This window comes from Nicotiana sylvestris, chromosome 9 (assembly GCF_000393655.2).
Source record: "Nicotiana sylvestris chromosome 9, ASM39365v2, whole genome shotgun sequence".
Lineage (NCBI taxonomy): Eukaryota > Viridiplantae > Streptophyta > Magnoliopsida > Solanales > Solanaceae > Nicotiana > Nicotiana sylvestris.
In genome coordinates, this window is record NC_091065.1 from 16,374,411 (window position 1) to 16,393,024 (window position 18,614).

The following is an 18,614-nucleotide window of genomic DNA, read 5'->3' on the forward strand; positions in this document are numbered from 1 at the left end:
GCTGATAAACTGATAACTGAACAAGGAAGTAAGGATGTGAATACTCCCTCTTCTGAATGATGAACAACCTGTTTAACTGAATATTAAACTGCGACCTCAGGCCCAATATGTATGTGTATATATATATATATATATATGTGTGTGTGTGTGTGTGTGTGTGTGTGTGTGTGCACAACTGCGGCCTCGGGCCCAAGTATACGTATACATAATTGCGACCTCAGGTTCAAAATGCATAAAGCATAAACTGTGGCCTCATGCACAAATACAGGTGTTCAATATTCAAGAATATAAAATTAGGAACTGAGAATCATATTACAATACATGTACCAAGTTACATGATACTGGATTAGTGATAGGATTAGACTGAGATGAGTATTCATAATAAGTTGATTTATCATAACTGAAACTCATAGAATATCGAATGATTATGAGACTATGCCATCTAGAGAATAGAAGTTCTACTACTATTCAGGGAACTGAGGCATAATTATTTTCTGAGGAAACTGGTAATGGTCATAATGAATGGGGCGTAGGGAGAATCATGGACATTCCCAAATGTAAAGAGTTAGCCTTACATACCTTAACTTCCTGCCCTTGAGCGTAATATAATGTTTGTCAACCCTTTCAACTTTAATCTATAGCAATATAAGTCAAAGGGATTCCATATTAGCTATGATGCTCATGTTTTGGTCACTTAAGCATTTTATCAAACGCTTGGTCAAAATAAAGCTTCATAGTCCTTATTAGTGGTGTCTCTACACCCAACAACCCATTCTCTTCTTCCTAGATAAATTTTAAAGTCTCAAATGATTATATCAACATTATTCTTCATCACCCATAATGTAAACAACACCCTTATCAAATAATCAACACTCAACACCCCAATCCTATAAGCGTTCATGCTTTTCTATCAAACCCATCAACTCATATCTCATGAACTAGGGTTTGTAGTCATTAAACAAACGCTAGAATCAATTAGAGGGTGAAGACATTACCTTTTTGAAGTTCAAACCCTTTGAATTTGAGTTCTAGGCTTCCTTCTCTCAACAATGATGTCCCAATCGAATATCTAATGATATGGAGGGTTTACCCATGTTAATAAGATGTTGGAAAATTGAAATTAACTTAGAATCACTATTAGAACTTACCTTGGGTGGTGGAAGGACCCTTAAAGAGTTAGGTAGCAAGTTTTTATGTTTTGGGGCTGTGGGGGACGAAATATAGCTTTAAAACGACCCCCCACTAGCGCGCCCGCGCATTTGGAGGCCTACCTTTGCTACTGACCGCCCTAAACGGCAGTAACACTACCTCAAAATTAGCGCGGCCGCGCCAAGGGCGCGCTACCGGCGTGCATATCGAATACTATTCTGTAAAATGCACATAACCTTTTGCACAAAGATCTATTCGGGCTTCATAATATATAATTGGAAAGATATTTCAAAGGCCTACAACTTTCATGCTTTGAATTTTCCTAAATTCCTTACTAATTTTCAATAAAACCTGTTGGAATATGAACCTTCTGCAAACTTAGTCGATTTTGTCAAATCTTATGCACCTCACTTTCCATCTTGATTTTGAAATAACTATTTTCACCTATAATCATCCCGATGAGACTTTATATGTTCAAGGTATAACCTTACCACTCATTTAACACATTCACACCTAAGCCGAATTTATGGGGTGTTACATTATCTCCCTCTTGGAATCATTTGTCCTCGAATGATGGTCCTGGCTGCAACTACGGCTATCTATGGACATTAAACGGGTGTGATGGGATATGAGGATACTGAAATATCATGAATACATGTATATCAAACTGAACGAGCACGTGATCACTAAATACTAGGCTGAGTGAATGCTAAAGGACATGGAGATTATAATATAAGGCCTGAATAAAAAGGTTAATTACCTTTTACATTTTCCTTTTGCTCTTCAAAGAGATGGGGATATCTGGACTTCATGTCCTCCTCGGCTTCCCATGTAGCCTCTTCAACCTTTTGGTTCCTCCAAAGCACTTTTACTGAAGCAATTTCCTTAGTTCTGAGCTTGCGGATTTGTCGATCAAGAATAGCCACTGGAATTTCCTCATAAGCAGACTGTCTTTAACCCCTATAATCTCCGTAGGAACCACAAGTGACGGGTCTCCCATGAATTTCTTCAACATGGACACATGAAACACTGGGTGTACAACAGCTAGTTCTTGTGGCAATTCTAACTCATAAGCCACCTGTCTGATCCTTTGCAGGATTCTATATGGACCAATATAGCGGGGACTAAGCTTCCCCTTCTTCCCAAATCTCATGACCCCTTTCATGGGCGATACTTTCAGAAACACCCAATCATCAACTTGAAACTCTAAGTCTCTACGCTGCACGTCTGAATAGGACTTTTGGCAACTTTGAGCCGTCTTCAAATGCCTTTGTATCAAGTTGACTTTCTCCATAGCCTGATAGACCAAATTGGGTCCTAACAACTCCGCTTCTCCGACTTCAAACCAACCAATTGGTGATCTACACCTCACCCATACAGAGCTTCGTACGGTGCCATCTTGATACTAGAGTGATAGTTGTTATTGTAAGCAAACTCAACAAGAGGTAGATGATCGTCCCAATTACCTTTAAAATCAATAACACACGCCCTCAACATATCCTCCAAAGTTTGAATGGTGCGTTCCGCCTGTCCATCTGTTTGAGGATGAAAAGCGGTGTTGAGGCTCACCCTTGTGCCCAATCCCTTCTGAAAGGATTTCCAAAAGTTTGCTGTGAACTGAGCACCACGATCTGAGATATGGTCAAAGGAGTCCCATGCAATCGGACAATTTCTTTGATATACAACTTGGTATAATCCTCGACCGAATTTGTAGTCTTCACTAGCAAGAAGTAAGCTGACTTGGTAAGTCGGTCTACAATCACCCAAATCGAATCGTGTTTCCGTAACGAGCGAGGTAGACCTGTTATGAAGTCCATGTTTATCATCTCCCATTTTCAAATGGGAATTTCTATATTCTGAGTTAAACCGCTAGGCCTCTGGTGTTCGACTTTCACCTGCTGGCAATTTGGACACCTAGCCACGAAATCTGCTATACTCTTTTTCATATCATTCCACAAATAAACCTCCTTAAGATCGTGATACATCTTAGTGGAACCTGGGTGAATAGAATACCTGGAATTGTGGGCTTCTGACATAATCCGCTCTCTGAGCTCATCTACGTTTGGAACGCATAGTTTGTCTCTGTATCTCAAAGTACCATCATCTCCCCTTTGTTCAAAAGCCATAGTCTTGTTTTTGTGAATTCCTTCCTTGAGCTGCAATAAGTAGGGATCACTGAACTATTTTTCTTTTACTTCGGCTACTAAGGAGGATTCAGCCCTGTTCTGGAGAACAACGTCACCATCTTCGGAGTCCAAAATTTGAACTCCTAGATTTGCTAAGCGGTGGACTTCCTTCATCATAGTTTGTTTGTATGCCTCAATGTGAGCTAAGCTGCCCATAAAACGCCGACTGAGAGCATCGACTACAATATTTGCTTTCCCCGGATGATAGAGGATATCAACATCATAATCTTTAAGTAATTCGAGCCACCTTCTCTGACGTAGATTTAATTCTCTTTGCTTGAAGATGTACTGGAGACTCTTGTGATCTGTAAAAATGTCAACATGTACTCCATACAGATAATGGCGCCAGATCTTAAGCGCGAACACCACAACTGCTAATTCAAGGTCATGAGTCGGATAATTCTTCTCGTGAGCCTTGAGCTGTTTCGACACGTAGGCTATGACTTTACCGTGCTGCATTAATATACACCCAAGACCAACCCCTGAAGCATCACAATAAACAACGAACCCTTCGGTTCCTTCTGGTAGTGTCAGGACTGGAGCTGAAGTCAGCCTTTTCTTTAACTCCTCATAACTTTTCTCTCACGCGTCTGACCATTGAAACTTGACTTTCTTCTGAGTTAATCTAGTTAAAGGGGACGAGATAGAAGAAAATCCCTCTACGAAATGCCTATATTTTCTGAGGTGGGTTTAGCCCAATTTTTCACTGCCTCTATTTTCTGAGAGTCCACCTTCACGCCTTCCCTGAGATGACATGGCCCAAAAACGCTACTGATTTCAACCAGAATTCACACAATTAGTACCGACTGGAGAGTGGGGATCTGAGCATCTTCATCCTTAACTCGAACCAGGTGATAGATGTATCCCTTGGAGATCATTTTTCTGGATTTAAGATAGGAAATAAACCTACCCCTAGGTGCTACTGCATCACCCTTCCATTCTAAGACTGGTTCACCGGGAAATTCAAAACTTACTATTTTGGTTCTACAACCCACTTTGGCATAACATAACTCTAACTAATCCATGCTCATGATCACATCGAAGTCTAGCATCTCCAATTCTACTAAGTCTGCTACAGTAAGACGATAATGCACTTTGACTAGACATCCCCTATAGATACACCTTGCTATAACTGATTCTCCAACTGGAGTGGACATTTCAAAGGGTTCACACAACTTTTCTAGTTCTATCCCAAATTTCTTTGCAATATATGGGGTTACATAAGATAGGGTGGATCCTGGATCTATAAGAGGATAGACATCAAAAGTGAATATTGTTAGCATACATGTGACAACATTTCCACGAGCCTCTGTATCCTGACGGTATGCCAGTGCATACAAGCGGTTTCGACCACCGCCTACAGTATTAGACTTTGCTGCACCGCGCCCTTGTTGGGCCTGAGAGTTATTATGGGCTGCTGAATTAGTGGACTAAGCTACATTTCCTCCATTGTTTTACTTTGCCGATGGACAATCCCTCAAGAAGTGGCCCTGCTGACCGCACCCAAAGCAACCATTTGTGCCTAAACGACACAACCTTGGGAGCCTCTTACCACACGTGTTGCAAATAGGGTAACCAGGGACTCTATAACCCACACTAGCCTGTGACTGTGAGTCTGCTGTTCTGAAATTTTGGTTTTTCTTGTTAAACTTTGACCTCTAAACCGGTGCACTAGCTGAATATGGAGCAGGTCCTAATTTTGATTTCTTGAAAAACTGGCGATTGCCTCCTACTTGAGATCCCCCATGGTTGAAATTTCCTATAGACTTAGCTCTCTTGCTGAATTCCCTCCCCTTCTCTCTCCGTAGACGTTCTTCTTCCTTCAACCTATCTTCGTTCCCTTGAACAAAGGCAACCATATTAGTGATGGTCATGTCATTATTCTGAGCAGCTATATTAGCATCAGCAAACAAATCATCTGAAAGCCCCAACACAAACTGCCAAACTCTGGCCCTCATATCACGTACCATTTCCGGAGCATACTTGGCCAGAGAGACGAACTTGAGGTAGTACTCATTCACACTCATATCATTCTGTCTAAGTCTCTCAAAATCCAAAGCCTTAGCTTCCAAGACCTTAATGGGTAGAAAGTGCTTAAGGAACGCATCTACAAACTCCTTCCAAGTTGCAGGATCTGCATCCTCCCCTCGGGACTCTTCCTATGTTTCATACCAAGTGTTGGCAATATCCTTTAGCTGGTACGCAGCAAGCTCTGCTGCCTCAGTGTCTGTAGCATGCATCACTCGAAATATCTTCTGAACCTCATCAATGAAGTTTTGCGGATCCTCATCCTTTTTGGACCCTGTGAAGACGGGAGGTTTCATGTTGAGGAATTCCCTAGACCTGGAACAACCCGTCTCATGAGCATCACTTGTTTCCTGCCTTTGAGCCTGAGTAGCAACAATCTGGGTGAGCAACTGGATAGCTCCCCTGACATCCATGTCTGAAACACTAGGCACTGAGCCCGGTGCAACCCCTGGGCCGGAGTGTCCTCCTCTTGAGCAGCATTAGTTGTGGCCCACTGGCTAGTAGTTGAGGCCCTCCTGGTGTACTTTCTTTTAGCAGGCATTTTTTTGAAATACGCAATTCGCATGGGTTAAAAAGATTCCTGAAAGCATAGCTCTAACTGCACGATCTAGAATGAAAGAAATGGAACAATCCTAGATGTCTTGGTGGTCAACTATTTACATGTGTGGCGCGCACACACATAAAAGAGACCCAACTGGACCCGACTTCATAGACTCCCTAGGACTCTTGAACCTAGGGCTCTGATACCAAGTTTTGTCATGCCCCAAACCATGGTCTGGGCGTAACACGACACTCGGTGCCTGACTGCATGTGTCCGAGCGAACCAACTGCATGGCTGGATCAACACGTGGTATAACTACGAGCTAGAGGTAAATATAAAACATGGTAATCTACTAAGGAGTATGACTGAAATACCATAGATGCGGAAAATACTGAAAGGTCTGCCAGTATAAACAAGTAGCCAACAAGGCTAACACATGAAAGCCTGCTAATATCTGACTGACTGGGTTATAGTCTACGAAGCCTCTAAAGATATACTGAAAATACTAATTGTTAATCGGGATAATGTCCCTGGTATACCTCATTAACTGAAATACTATAATGACTACAACAAAAGAGAGATAAGGCCTCGGAAGACTGGGGCTCACCAATAGCTGATATGAGATGTCCTAGCAAGCAGAATCATCAACCTAAAAATCGTTACCTGTATTGCGAGATACAGGCCCCGGGCAAAAGGAACGTCAGTACATTTGAATTGCACTGGTATATAAAATAGCTGAACAAAAGAGCTGTAAATACTGAAACTGAAACTGAACTGTTGGCTGATAAACGGATAACTAAACAAGGAAGTAAGGATGTGAATACTCCCTCTTCTGAATGATGAACAACCTGTTTAACTGAATATTAAACTGCAGTCTCAAGACCAATATGTATATATATATATATGTGTGTGTGTGTGTGTGTGTGCGTGTGCAACTCCGGCCTCGGGCCCAAGTATACGTATACATAACTGCGACCTCAGGTCCAAAATGCATAAAACATAAACTGCGGCCTCAGGCCCAAATACCGGTGTTCAACATTCAAGAATATAAAATCACGAACTGAGAATCATATTACAATACATGATACTAAAATAATGAGCCATACCAAGTTACATGATATTGTATTAGTGATAGGATTAGACTAAGATGAGTATTCATAATAAGTTAATTTATCATAACTGAAACTCATAGAATATCGAATGATTATGAGACTATGACATCTAGAGAATAGAAGTTCTACTACTATTCAGGGAACTGAGGCATAGTTATTTTCTGAGGAAACTGGTAATGGTCATAATGAATGGGACGTAGGGAGAATCATGGACATTCCCAAACGTAAAGAGTTAGCCTTACATACCTTAACTTCCTGCCCTTGAGCGTAATACAATGTTTGTCAACCCTTTCAACTTTAATCTATAGCAATACAAGTCAAAGGGATTCCATATTAGCTATGATGCTCATGTTTTGGTCACTTAAGCATTTTATCAAACACTTGGTCAAAATAAAGCTTCATAGTCCTTATTAATGGTGTCTCTACACCCAACAACCCATTCTCTTCTTCCTAGATAAATTTTAAAGTCTCAAATGATTATATCAATATTATTCTTCATCACCCATAATATAAACAACACCCTTATCCAATAATCAACACTCAACACCCCAATCCTATAATCGTTCATGCTTTTCTATCAAACTCGTCAACTCATATCTCATGCACTAGGGTTTATAATCATTAAACAAATGCTAGAATCAATTAAAGGGTGAAGACATTACCTTTTTGAAGTTCAAACCCTTTGAATTCAAGTTCTAGGCTTCCTTCTCTCAACAATGATGTCCCAATCGAATATCTAATGATATGGAGGGTTTACCCATGTTATAAGATGTTGGAAAATTGCAATTAACTTAGAATCACCATTAGAATTTACCTTGGGTGGTGGAAGGACCCTTAAGGAGTTAGGTTTTTGAGAGTTCCTCTTTCTAGAGCAAGTTTTTATGTTTTCGGGCTGTAGGGACGAAATATAGTTTTAAAATGACCCCCTACTAGCGTGCCCGCGCATCTGGAGGCCTGCCCGCGCTACTGACCGCGCTAAACGACAATAACACTACCTTAAAATTAGCGCGGCCGTGCTATGGGCGTGCTACCGCGCGCATATCGCATACTGTTCTGTAAAACGTGCATAACGTTTTGCACAGAGATCCGTTCAGGCTCCATAATATATCGTTGGAAATCTATTTTAAAGTCCTACAACGTTTATGCTTTGAATTTTCCCAAATTCCTTACTTATTTCCACTAAAACCTTCTAGAATACGAACCTTCTGCAAACTTAGTCGATTTTGTCAAATCTTATGCACCTCACTTTCCATCTTGATTTTGAAATAACTATTTTCACCCATAATCATCCCGATGGGACTTTACATGTTCAAGGTATAACCTTACCAGTCATTTAACACATTCACACCTAAGCCAAATTTACGGGGTGTTACACAAAGTCCAGTATAATATACTAGAGCTCTAGTATATTATAGTAGAATTCCAGTATATTTTGCTAGAGTATTTTTCGGATTTTGAACAGTGTTTTTGTTCAGATTTATTTTTACATGAAAAGTGACTATATTTCGATGACTTTTGAAACTGTGGCTATTTTTGAATGGCCACTTGTAAATCTGGCTACTTTTGAATTTCTCCCGAGTTGATTACTTTTTATACATACTCCCTCTAGTCCACAATAAATAACTTTTTAACCTTTGTTGTGCCCCTTAAAAAAATATTGACTCCTAGAATAAAAATGTATTTTGACTAAATTATCTTTAATTAAAATTTATATGTTGTTATAACTTGACACATAGAGATATGTAAATAAGGGCGCATTTTGAAAAAATAAAGTTAATTCCTTCTCGATTATATAAAAGGATACTTATTTTGAACAAAAATAAAAGCCAAAAAAGTCACTTATTATGGATTGGAGAGAGCAGTAGACAAGGTTATTTTTTCACTTTAAAATAAATTTGAACAATTAGAGGCATATGAAAATATTTTTGGTATTCTATTTAGCGGTAAAAACTGAGATTACTAGATAATAGAAATTTGAAAAAATATTGCCTTCATCTTGAATGTTCCTTAAATCATAATAATCAACCCGATATTGATAGTTTAGATTTATTTTTTGCATTAAAGATATTAAGAAAAATAGTACAATTAGAAGATAACATTTTAGTTGATATACTCAATCAAATAAAAAGATTTGATTATTTTTCAAGTGCATACTCATAGAATAATGTTAATAACTCTTATTACTGTTGCTTCAGCAGAAAAAAGTATTTCAAAATTAAAATTGATAAAATCTTACCTAAGATCAACAATGTCTCAAATATATTAAATGAATCAGTTGTATTGTTAATTAAGAAAGACTTATTAGCAAAAATTGATTATAAAAATTAATAATAACTTTGCATCTAAAAAAGTTAGAAGAATAGATTTCAAATAAAAATAAAAATATTTTTTAAAAATAAAAAAGTTAAGGTCTCTCATAAAATTTAGCTTTAGGCCACGAAATTGGTCGGGTCGCCCCTGATATGCGTAATACTAGTTAGTTCTTAGAGGTTTGAACTGGAGTTGTTGTTGGGCAGAGGAGTTAGATTTGAGATTGAAGCATTATATGTGCAATATTTCCAAAAGAACAAGCTAATCAAGACTTTCTTTAGGAGAAAATTTTTCCGGCCTAATAGAAAAAAACCTTAGTTCTACTATCTTTTGACACTTTTGTTAGCAGAGTTTTTTTTGTGATATTAGTGGATCCAGCTTTTACCGTGTCTAACAACAAAGAGAAGATTTTAATGTCCAGTTTTTTTGTGCATATTCTGTAGTTTGTCTTTGCGAACAGGAAGTGATAGTGCTACTTTTTTAAGGGAGAAAATAACGTTGTATTGTAATGATCAGTCTTTTGAGCAATTGCGTCCGGTTCGGCAGTTTGAGGTCTCGAGCAACTTCATAATATGTGTATTGACTTGCGTGCATGGTTGAAAACGTATGATTCAGAGTCAAATTGGAAGAAGGAAACTAGTTTTGGAAGTTTAAACGGTGGGAATTTGATCGGAATTGGACTTTTCAGTAAACGGCCCTGGAATGGATTGTGGGTGGTTTCAATAGCTTCGTATGGTATTTTGGACTTAGGCGTGCGTTCGTATTTGGATTTGGAGGCTCGTAGGGTAATTTGAGGCGTCGAGGCGAAGTTTGGAAAATGGAGAAGTTTGAAAAATGGAGAAGTTTGACTCATAGTTGACTTTTATGATATCGGGGTCGGAATGCAATTCTGGGAGTTGGCATAGCTCTGTTATGTCATTTTGGACTTGTCTGCAAAGTTTGGCGTCATTCGGAGTTGATTTGATAGGGTTCGAATGCTCGGTTGTGATTCTAGAAGTTCTTGAATGATTTTTTTTCATAGATTCAAATTGCTGGTTTCTAGTGTCTGTTACCCTCTTTCGCGATCGCGTAGAGTCCTGTTGGTCTGCCCCTTTTTCCTTCATCGCGTTCGTATAGTACCTCCTGCGATCGCGAAGGTCTGCTTTTTTCTTCTTCGCGTTCGCATATGTTCCCTCGCGTTCACGTAGTAGAAATTAGGAGCTGGGGGTAGTTTGCTATTTCCTCTTCAGTGTTCTTCTATGCTAATTATAGTCTGTGCATGCGAGGTGACGAGTGTGTGCTCGGACTTATTTGTGGAAAATTTGCTCTAGGGTTCTTAGGTCCTGATGTTCATTATGTGGAAAGTATCCTGTTATGATTGAGTTTAATAATTGCTTAAATTGCCTCTATATACTACATATGATGTTGTTAGCTTTCCTCTAATTCTTACGTGTTACATTGACCCTTAATTGCATTAATTGATGTGATTGCCTTCCTTATTGCTTTGATACTTCTTGATTGTGAGTTCCTCTATGATTTCATGCAAATATGTTACATGTTCAATTGTTGTGGTTACCGGTGTAGTTATCACGTGCTTATTATGTCTTGTTGTTTTGTTGAGGTTATCGTGCTTCTTGGTTTTTTCGTGACCCTTACGATGTACTTGTTGATTTCCTTGTCGAGATTTTGTTGCTTATGATATTGTTTCCCTTGCCGGGATGTTGTTGCTTATGATATTGTTTCCTTGCCAGAATGTTGTTGCTTATGATATTGTTTCCCTTGCCGGGATGTTATTGTTTCTATTGTTGATTCCCTTGCCGTGATGTTGTTGTTTCTATTGTTGATTCTCTTGCCGTGATGTTGTTGTTTCTACTATTTGGGTGAGGAATGAGAGATAAAGCACGAAGGGTGATGTCGCGCACATTTATATTATTCATATGGTGAGGAAGAGAGATTAAGCATGAAGGGTGATGCCGAGCACATTTATATTGATGCATATGGTAAGGAAGAGAGATAAAGTACGAAGGGTGATGCCATGCACATTTATATGATTCATATGGTGAGTGTAAGCACGTGATTTTTGCCCTATATGAGAAATACTCTCAAAAAATTCAAAATCAAATGATTTTCCTTGGTGTGCAATTTTGTGAGATTTTGTGATATTTTGGATAATTATTTGTATTTGTCTGTGTTTGCTTATTTGTTAAATTAATAAAAAAATACAAAAATATGTCGCATTTTGCATGTAGAATTTAATTCTACAATTTTTAGTAATTAAATTAGTTTTACAAAAATTAAAAATTACAAAAATAGGCATCTTTTGCATTTTTAGCATTTAATGTCCAAATGAACAATTTTATGCTTAATTATTACTTAATTGTGCGTTAATTATTATTGGGAGTTAATTTGCGCTTTTATAACTTAATTTAGTTCTTAATAATAATTTAAGTACTTTTATAATTTAGTTTTAGAAAATAAAAGAAGAAAAAATAACAAAAATACAAAGAAAAATCGGATTGGGCCACTTCTTCAAATTTCAACCTCAGGCCCAAATAATTGTCCAATCTTCTCCATGACCCAGTCCATATTCACACGGGTCGACCCGGTCCGCCCCATTAACCCAAATACCCAACACCCCTTCTTCATTTGGTCAAAACACAAAACAAAACAAAAAAATAAAAAAACCAAAAACCCTAAAACTAAGAAAACATCCGCCCCCACACCCTTTTGCTTCTTCTCCTCCAAAGCTCCAAGACCAACTCCCATGGCTGCCTTTTTGCTGCTTCGTCTTCTCCATGGCGAGCTCAAGCTTGCCCATGGACTGCCCGCTGCCTCCGTCTTCTTCGAACCAGCGACGAGCCCTCCGTCGAACACCTTCATTGTTTCTTCTTCTTCGTCCAACATCCATGGAAGTCTCCTTCACTGCCCCAGCTACATCGTCGCACCCCACCAAAACATCGCTAAAATGAAACTCAGTCACGTCCAAACAACCCCATCACCATAGCCGCTGCTTCATCAACCTCGTCCCGGCGCCACCTGCTGCCTCGTCCAGTCCCCCCCCCAGTCGACACAATCCAGTCGACACCAAGCTCCACCACGACAACGCCCAGTCGACCTCCAGGCGACGCAGCAGCAGCAACCATTGTGTCTCCGAGCTGCTGCCTTACTTCATCTTCTTCCTTCTGCTTCGCGTACAGAACCAAACGCACCCCCAGCTGCTTTTGTTTTGTTCGCTGCTGCCCGCACCCTTAAGTCGGTGTTGCTTCAGTTTGCTTCTTAGATGTGTTCGTCGTCGTTTGGTCGAGTTTTGGTCGAGGCTCGTCAAAACAGTCCGTACATATTCGTGTCGATCCGGTTAGTAGTTTTTGAGTTTTATTTTTGTCCGTATTTCGTTTGGATATTTTTCAAATTTAAAATCGGCAAATGTTTGTTTTGTTCATGTCTATGGTTGGATATTTGATTTTTGGTTTTGTTCATGTTCATATGTTTTGTCGAATTAATTTTTAGATTTCAAATGGAAATTTAATTAGTTGTTTTTCATGTTTGTTTTATTGTTTAGGTAAAAATTTGTTAGTTTAATGTTTGCTAGATTCAAATTGAAATTTAATTAATTATTTCTTCAATTTGTTTCATGTTGTTATGTATTTTCCAGAAATTATTAATGTTGTTTGAATCATTTAGTCCGTCATGTTTTGTTGCTTAAAAAATAGATTTAGTTCATGTTCATCTTTGTTTGAAGTTCATGTTTAAATCCAGTGATTTAATGTGAGTTTATGTTTGTTTTTGATTGTTTGATTTAATTTGAATCATATATTTTTGTTAATATTGTTGTATCCTTGCTCATCCATTTTGGTCTAAATTAACCAGGATTGGTTCCCGATATGGTTAATTCATTCCATTAATTTTGAATTGTGTTGTTCATCGTGTTCATATGATTTGTTGTTGAAGATTGTTGAGAAATTGGTCATCTTGGCTATATTTTGGTTAAGTTATGATTAATTGAGTGTTTAGAGCTGATGGGGTAATTTGATAAATTGCATTGCATTCGGGGGTAGAGTGGTAATTGCAATAAGGTCGGAGGGTTAGTTTGGTAATTGAACATTATCTTGATTCTTTATGTTAAGCATGGGGGATAAAATATAATGTGGTGGAGTTTTTGATGTACTTGTTTAACATAATGGGGGACAAGACAAATTATAATGGGAGGGAATATTTTACTTATTTAATGTAAGCATGGGAGACAAATTATAATGGGTTGAGAATATTGTACTTATTTAATGTAGGCATGAGAGACAAATTATAATGAGATGGGAATGTGGTATTTATTTAATGTAGGCATGGGTTTCTAAAAAAATAAAAGCAATTTGTAAGTGGGATTTCTTTTAATTAAAAAAATAATAAAATAATAAAAAACAAATCTGAAAATTTCGAAAATTTTGCTATAAATAGAAGAGAAAATTTAGGAAGAAGGGTGGAAAAAAAGAGAGGAAAAACTAGATAGAGAGAAGAAAAAAAGAGGGGGCGGAGTGAGAAGTATACACCCGATATACATTCTGGATACACTGAATATACAGGGGCAGAATTCATTTTGGAGAGTTTTGAAGTTGAAAAAGAATAGTTACTGCTTCATTGCCTCGCTTAAGATCTGAAATAGTCAGAACCTTCCTGCCTTTTACTTCTTCACTATACTTGGAGTCGTTTATAGTCTCCTGGGTTTTCTGCTATTCCTACTGTACTGGTTTGCGATGTTGCTGAATCTGTTGTTGCTGTGTTATTACTGCTGCTGACTTCTCCTTCTTTTGTTCTTGTACTGCTGTTTCCAGGTACACATTTGTACAATCTCGGCTTGAAGCAAAAAATGAAATATTAATCAGGCTTTGTTCCTGTTGAATTCCTCCTGTTTAGATTTGTGGTTGAATATAATTTTTCTTTCTTCGTATAAAGATGTAGTTGAATGATTAATGAATAATGAGGTTGCATATGTATACTTTCTTCATCTAATAATGTTAGTTTAAATTAATCGGAGAATAATTAATCTGTTTTGATATTATGGTCAATCTCATGTTCTAGTATTATTGAATAACAGAATATAAAATGAAAGCAGTTTTTCTTTGTACAAACTCGATCGCAATTTTCCATTCGCATTAGCCGTAAACTAATAACTAATAAGTTACGTTTTTCAGCATGTAAATAATTAAGAGATTTTCTTTTATTTTAGAGACGAACTTAATAGAAAATATAGTCATTGTAGGTTTATCCTTTAAAATAAAAATGAGACGAGCCTCGCCAAATAAAACGTATAGATTGCGGGGCCCTCACAAAATGTATGGTTTAATTAGAATTCGGAAGGACCGTTTAGCGAATTTCACGGTCTTCCCAAAATAATAACGCGATAGTCTCTTTAGGCGCGTGTTTAATATTTTACTTTCTTAAGCCTGGGTGTGCATTTCATGCGACCCGTATCCAAATCCCAAAACATCAAATAAAACGTGTTCCGGATTGTGGGTGCATTTCATGTGACGCAGTCCAAAGACGTGTTTTAAGCGATGTTCACATTTCTTTTAAAAACAATAATAATAAAGCGGTTAAAAGATAAAATTTGCACATAAGTTCATATTTGTATAAAATCAGATAATCAAGCCGAATATAACAGTTGAGCGACCGTGCTAGAACCACGGAACTCGGGAATGCCTAACACCTTCTCTCGGGTTAACAGAATTCCTTATCCGGATTTCTGGTACGCAGACTGTAATATGGAGTCATTCTTTTCCTCGATTCAGGATTAAAATTGGTGACTTGGGACACCCTAAATCTCCCAAGTGGCGACTCTGAAATAAATAAACCAATCCCGTTTCGATTGTCCTTTAATTGGAAAAACTCCCTTGTACCCTCTCGGGTACAGAAAAAGGAGGTGTGACAGTGAGGAAGAACGATAAAGCACGAAGGGTGATGCCGTGCACATTTCTATTATTGATTGCATGGTGAGGATTGAGAGTTAAAGCACGAAGGGTGATGTCATGCACTTTCTGTTGTTGTGTTTATTTGTTGTTATCAATTCAAGTGTTTTAACTTTTAAATTCCTTTATTGCTGTGATCCTTTGCATTGGAACCTACAGTGTTTTCAATACCTCGCCGTATTTATATATATACACACACACACATTCCAATACTTCAAACTTCAATAATTGTTACATCTTTAATTCAATTAGTTTCTCAATTATATCCCCTTAAACCGTCTGAGGTTGTATTTATTTAAAAAGGAATTTCTACTAAGTTTTAAGTTAATAACTTCCATGTTAAAGGTAATAATCCATTCGATGTTGTATTTTAATTGAAATAGGTATTTTCTTTACTCAAATGATTTCAAAGAAACAACTTCATCTTTTCTAATTAGTTTAGAAATTGTATTTTACTTATATTATGTAAATGAGACTTCTTGAACATCTTGAGTGCATTTGTACGGACATTATGTATTGTATAACATGTGAATTTTATTGTTAAAAGTGAGATAAAAAATATGGGGGCACAAGGTGTCATCTGTGTTGAAGGTTCGAAAGTTGAGATTATGATATGAGAAATCGAGGATTGAGATGTCGGGATTGTGTATTAGACACGATGTGATTGATTGAGTTGACATTACCTTCTTTATTTGAATACATTCTTACTTGTCTATGTTCCTGTTATGTCAGTGTTGATTTACTTGGTTATCTGATTTACTTGGTCATCGTTCGTTACTATCTGTGTTCTCTATTTATTGTTCCTACTGTTTGTATTTTGATTTCTCTCCGCTGTTGATATTATCTCGTTATCTTTATCTCGATATTTTATTATCATATTCTGTTCATTTTATTTGACCAGTAAGTGTCTTGACTGTTCCTCGTCACTACCCCACCGAGGTTAGTCTTGATACTTACTGGGCACCGCCGTGGTGTGCTTATACTACACTTCTGTACATTTTTTTGTGTGCAGATCCAGATATTAGTTGATGGTAGTTATTCGGGGTCGTTGTGATGGAGACTCACGGTAACCTGTTGCTGTGTTCGCAGGCCTCGGAGTCACCTTCGTTTGTATTTACGTTCTATGGATTCTTTCTCGTTCTAGAACAGTGTTGCCTTTATTTTGTATAACTACTTTTAGAAATGCTTATGACTTGTACTACCGGTTTTAAAAATTATGATTTATTGAGAATTATTTAATTTGAAGTCAGTAAATATTAATGTTGTTTCAATAAATATTAGGCTTACCTAGTTTAGAGACTATATGCCTTCACGATTTTGGACCGTGGCATGTATGACCGCCTAAATGTATTACCCAAAATGTCCAGTGGAATAAAATTAATATCAAATCATAACCATTGGCACAACTATTACCGTCTGAACTAAAATCTCTCATATCTCCGTATCCGGATAACATCACATACTCCAAAAAACTTTATTATTTATTATACACATTTTCCAACCTAACTTTTTTTCTTTTCATCTCATTTTTCAAGAATAACTTTTTATCTTCCAGAACCCACTCACCTGTAAAAATCACTCACATCTTCTTCTTTTTTGCCTTCTTCTCCTTCGTTGTCTTTCTTTCTCGATTTCTCTCTCTTCTTTATTCATTCTCCTTTTTCTATTTCTCACTTCAAATCTAGATTTCTTTCTTTTTATTTTTCATTTTATAAGGAAAAGCTTCTTTTAGTACATAGAAAAGTTGCCAAAATTTAATTTATATTTTAAAATGATTTCTTCGATTAGTACTACGATAATGATATTACAGTCGCGGTAGAAGAGGTGAAGTTTTCTAGTCAAGCTCTATGTATTTGCTGATGGTGTTTTATTAGTGGTTATGGTAATTTTTGTGAGGATATGAGATTTTATGATAGATTGACGGGTTATTTTCTCAAGGTGGTTGATGTTGCTGCTGCTGCGTCTTCTTATTCTTGTGAGTGAAGATCTTTTACAGTGAGTGTCGATGGTGAGTCTAGGTTTAATGGGGTAGTTGGACGCTACTTATATATAATTTTATATAAATATTATATATAAATATATACACTTATATAATGTATTAAATATTTTATATACACATATATAGAGTTGTACATATACGATAATTTGTATTATAGTTTTGTATAAAAGTTATAGTTTTATATATATATATTATGCTATGTATAAAAGTTATATATACATTGTGTCTTAGGTTTGGCAATGCACTTTGTGTATATTGAGTGTATTCCGAACGTGTTTGTATATCCAAAGCGTATATTAAATTTTTTATACATGATTATATAGTGTATATATACTACACAATACGTATATATTATGTATATATACTATATAATATTCATATATATTATATACAAATTATATACATAATTTATACGTGATTGATACATATTGTGCAATTATATTTTGTATAAAAATTATATATAAATCGTTATATATGTATAGAAGATGTATATTTACAGTTAAACAGTATATAAAAGTTTTATATACAATATTTCCTGAGTTTGACAATGTATTCTTAGTGTATTATGAGTTGTTGTATATTTTAAGTGTATAAAAAAATGTTGTTCAACGATGTATAAAAGTGTATATACACTTTATACTAGTGTATAATGTGTATAGTACGCGTACAACCTATACATCACATTGTTCTTCTTCTTCTTATATCATGAGTATTTTTGCTTATGCAATATCATAATTTTCTACATTGGATCACTAAAAATTTAAAATTCTTTATAAAAGTTAAAAAGGGGATTATAATTTGTGTATAATAAGAAAAAGTTTGGTGGTTGTGGAGAAGACAGTTGGGTGTGATGGAATTCTTGGGCCGAAAGGATAGTTTTTGACGGGGATTGCACTAGGTATGAAGGATTTTTGGGATGATTTGGCTGGATTTCAAAATTTTTAACTACTAAATTAAGTTTTAAAGATGAGAAATTTTCGTAAACTACTATCTTTTAGTAGTAATTAGCTATCTATAGATACCGTTTGCTATATTACGAATTGTAGATACGTTTTCTGTTGTTATAAGATGTATTCGATGTATTTAAGATACTGTAAAAATAGGCGTGAATCAGGGAAGTCCAGCTAATCAGTTGTTGTATTCGAGTGTATTTGACTGTATTCATGGCGTGAAACATGAGATTACAACTGGACAGATTATTGTATTTGACTGTATTCACGGCGTGAAACAGAGGATTACACTGTTTTTAAACGAAAAGTGAATTTATTAATATAATAGACTCCTATATAACTCAACAAACCAATTATAACACACAAAAATTGTATTTCCAGTTATAAAAGAGATTCTCAACCG

At 36.7% G+C, this 18,614-nt stretch overlaps 2 protein-coding genes across 2 annotated transcripts; both read right to left on the reverse strand.

Annotated features, from left to right (window-relative positions):
• Positions 1-2,017: 2,017 nt before the first annotated feature.
• On the reverse strand, positions 2,018-3,275 carry LOC138877268 (uncharacterized). Its single transcript, XM_070156862.1, has 2 exons — positions 3,045-3,275; positions 2,018-2,554 (listed from the first exon to the last, which is right to left on the reverse strand). The coding sequence occupies exons 1-2, from the start codon at positions 3,273-3,275 to the stop codon at positions 2,018-2,020; spliced, it is 768 nt and encodes a 255-aa protein (XP_070012963.1).
• A 1,076-nt stretch (positions 3,276-4,351) lies between these two features.
• LOC138877269 (uncharacterized) lies at positions 4,352-5,776 on the reverse strand. Its single transcript, XM_070156863.1, has 3 exons — positions 5,597-5,776; positions 5,000-5,494; positions 4,352-4,732 (listed from the first exon to the last, which is right to left on the reverse strand). Exons 1-3 carry the CDS (start codon positions 5,774-5,776, stop codon positions 4,352-4,354), a joined length of 1,056 nt encoding a protein of 351 aa, XP_070012964.1.
• Positions 5,777-18,614: the final 12,838 nt, after the last annotated feature.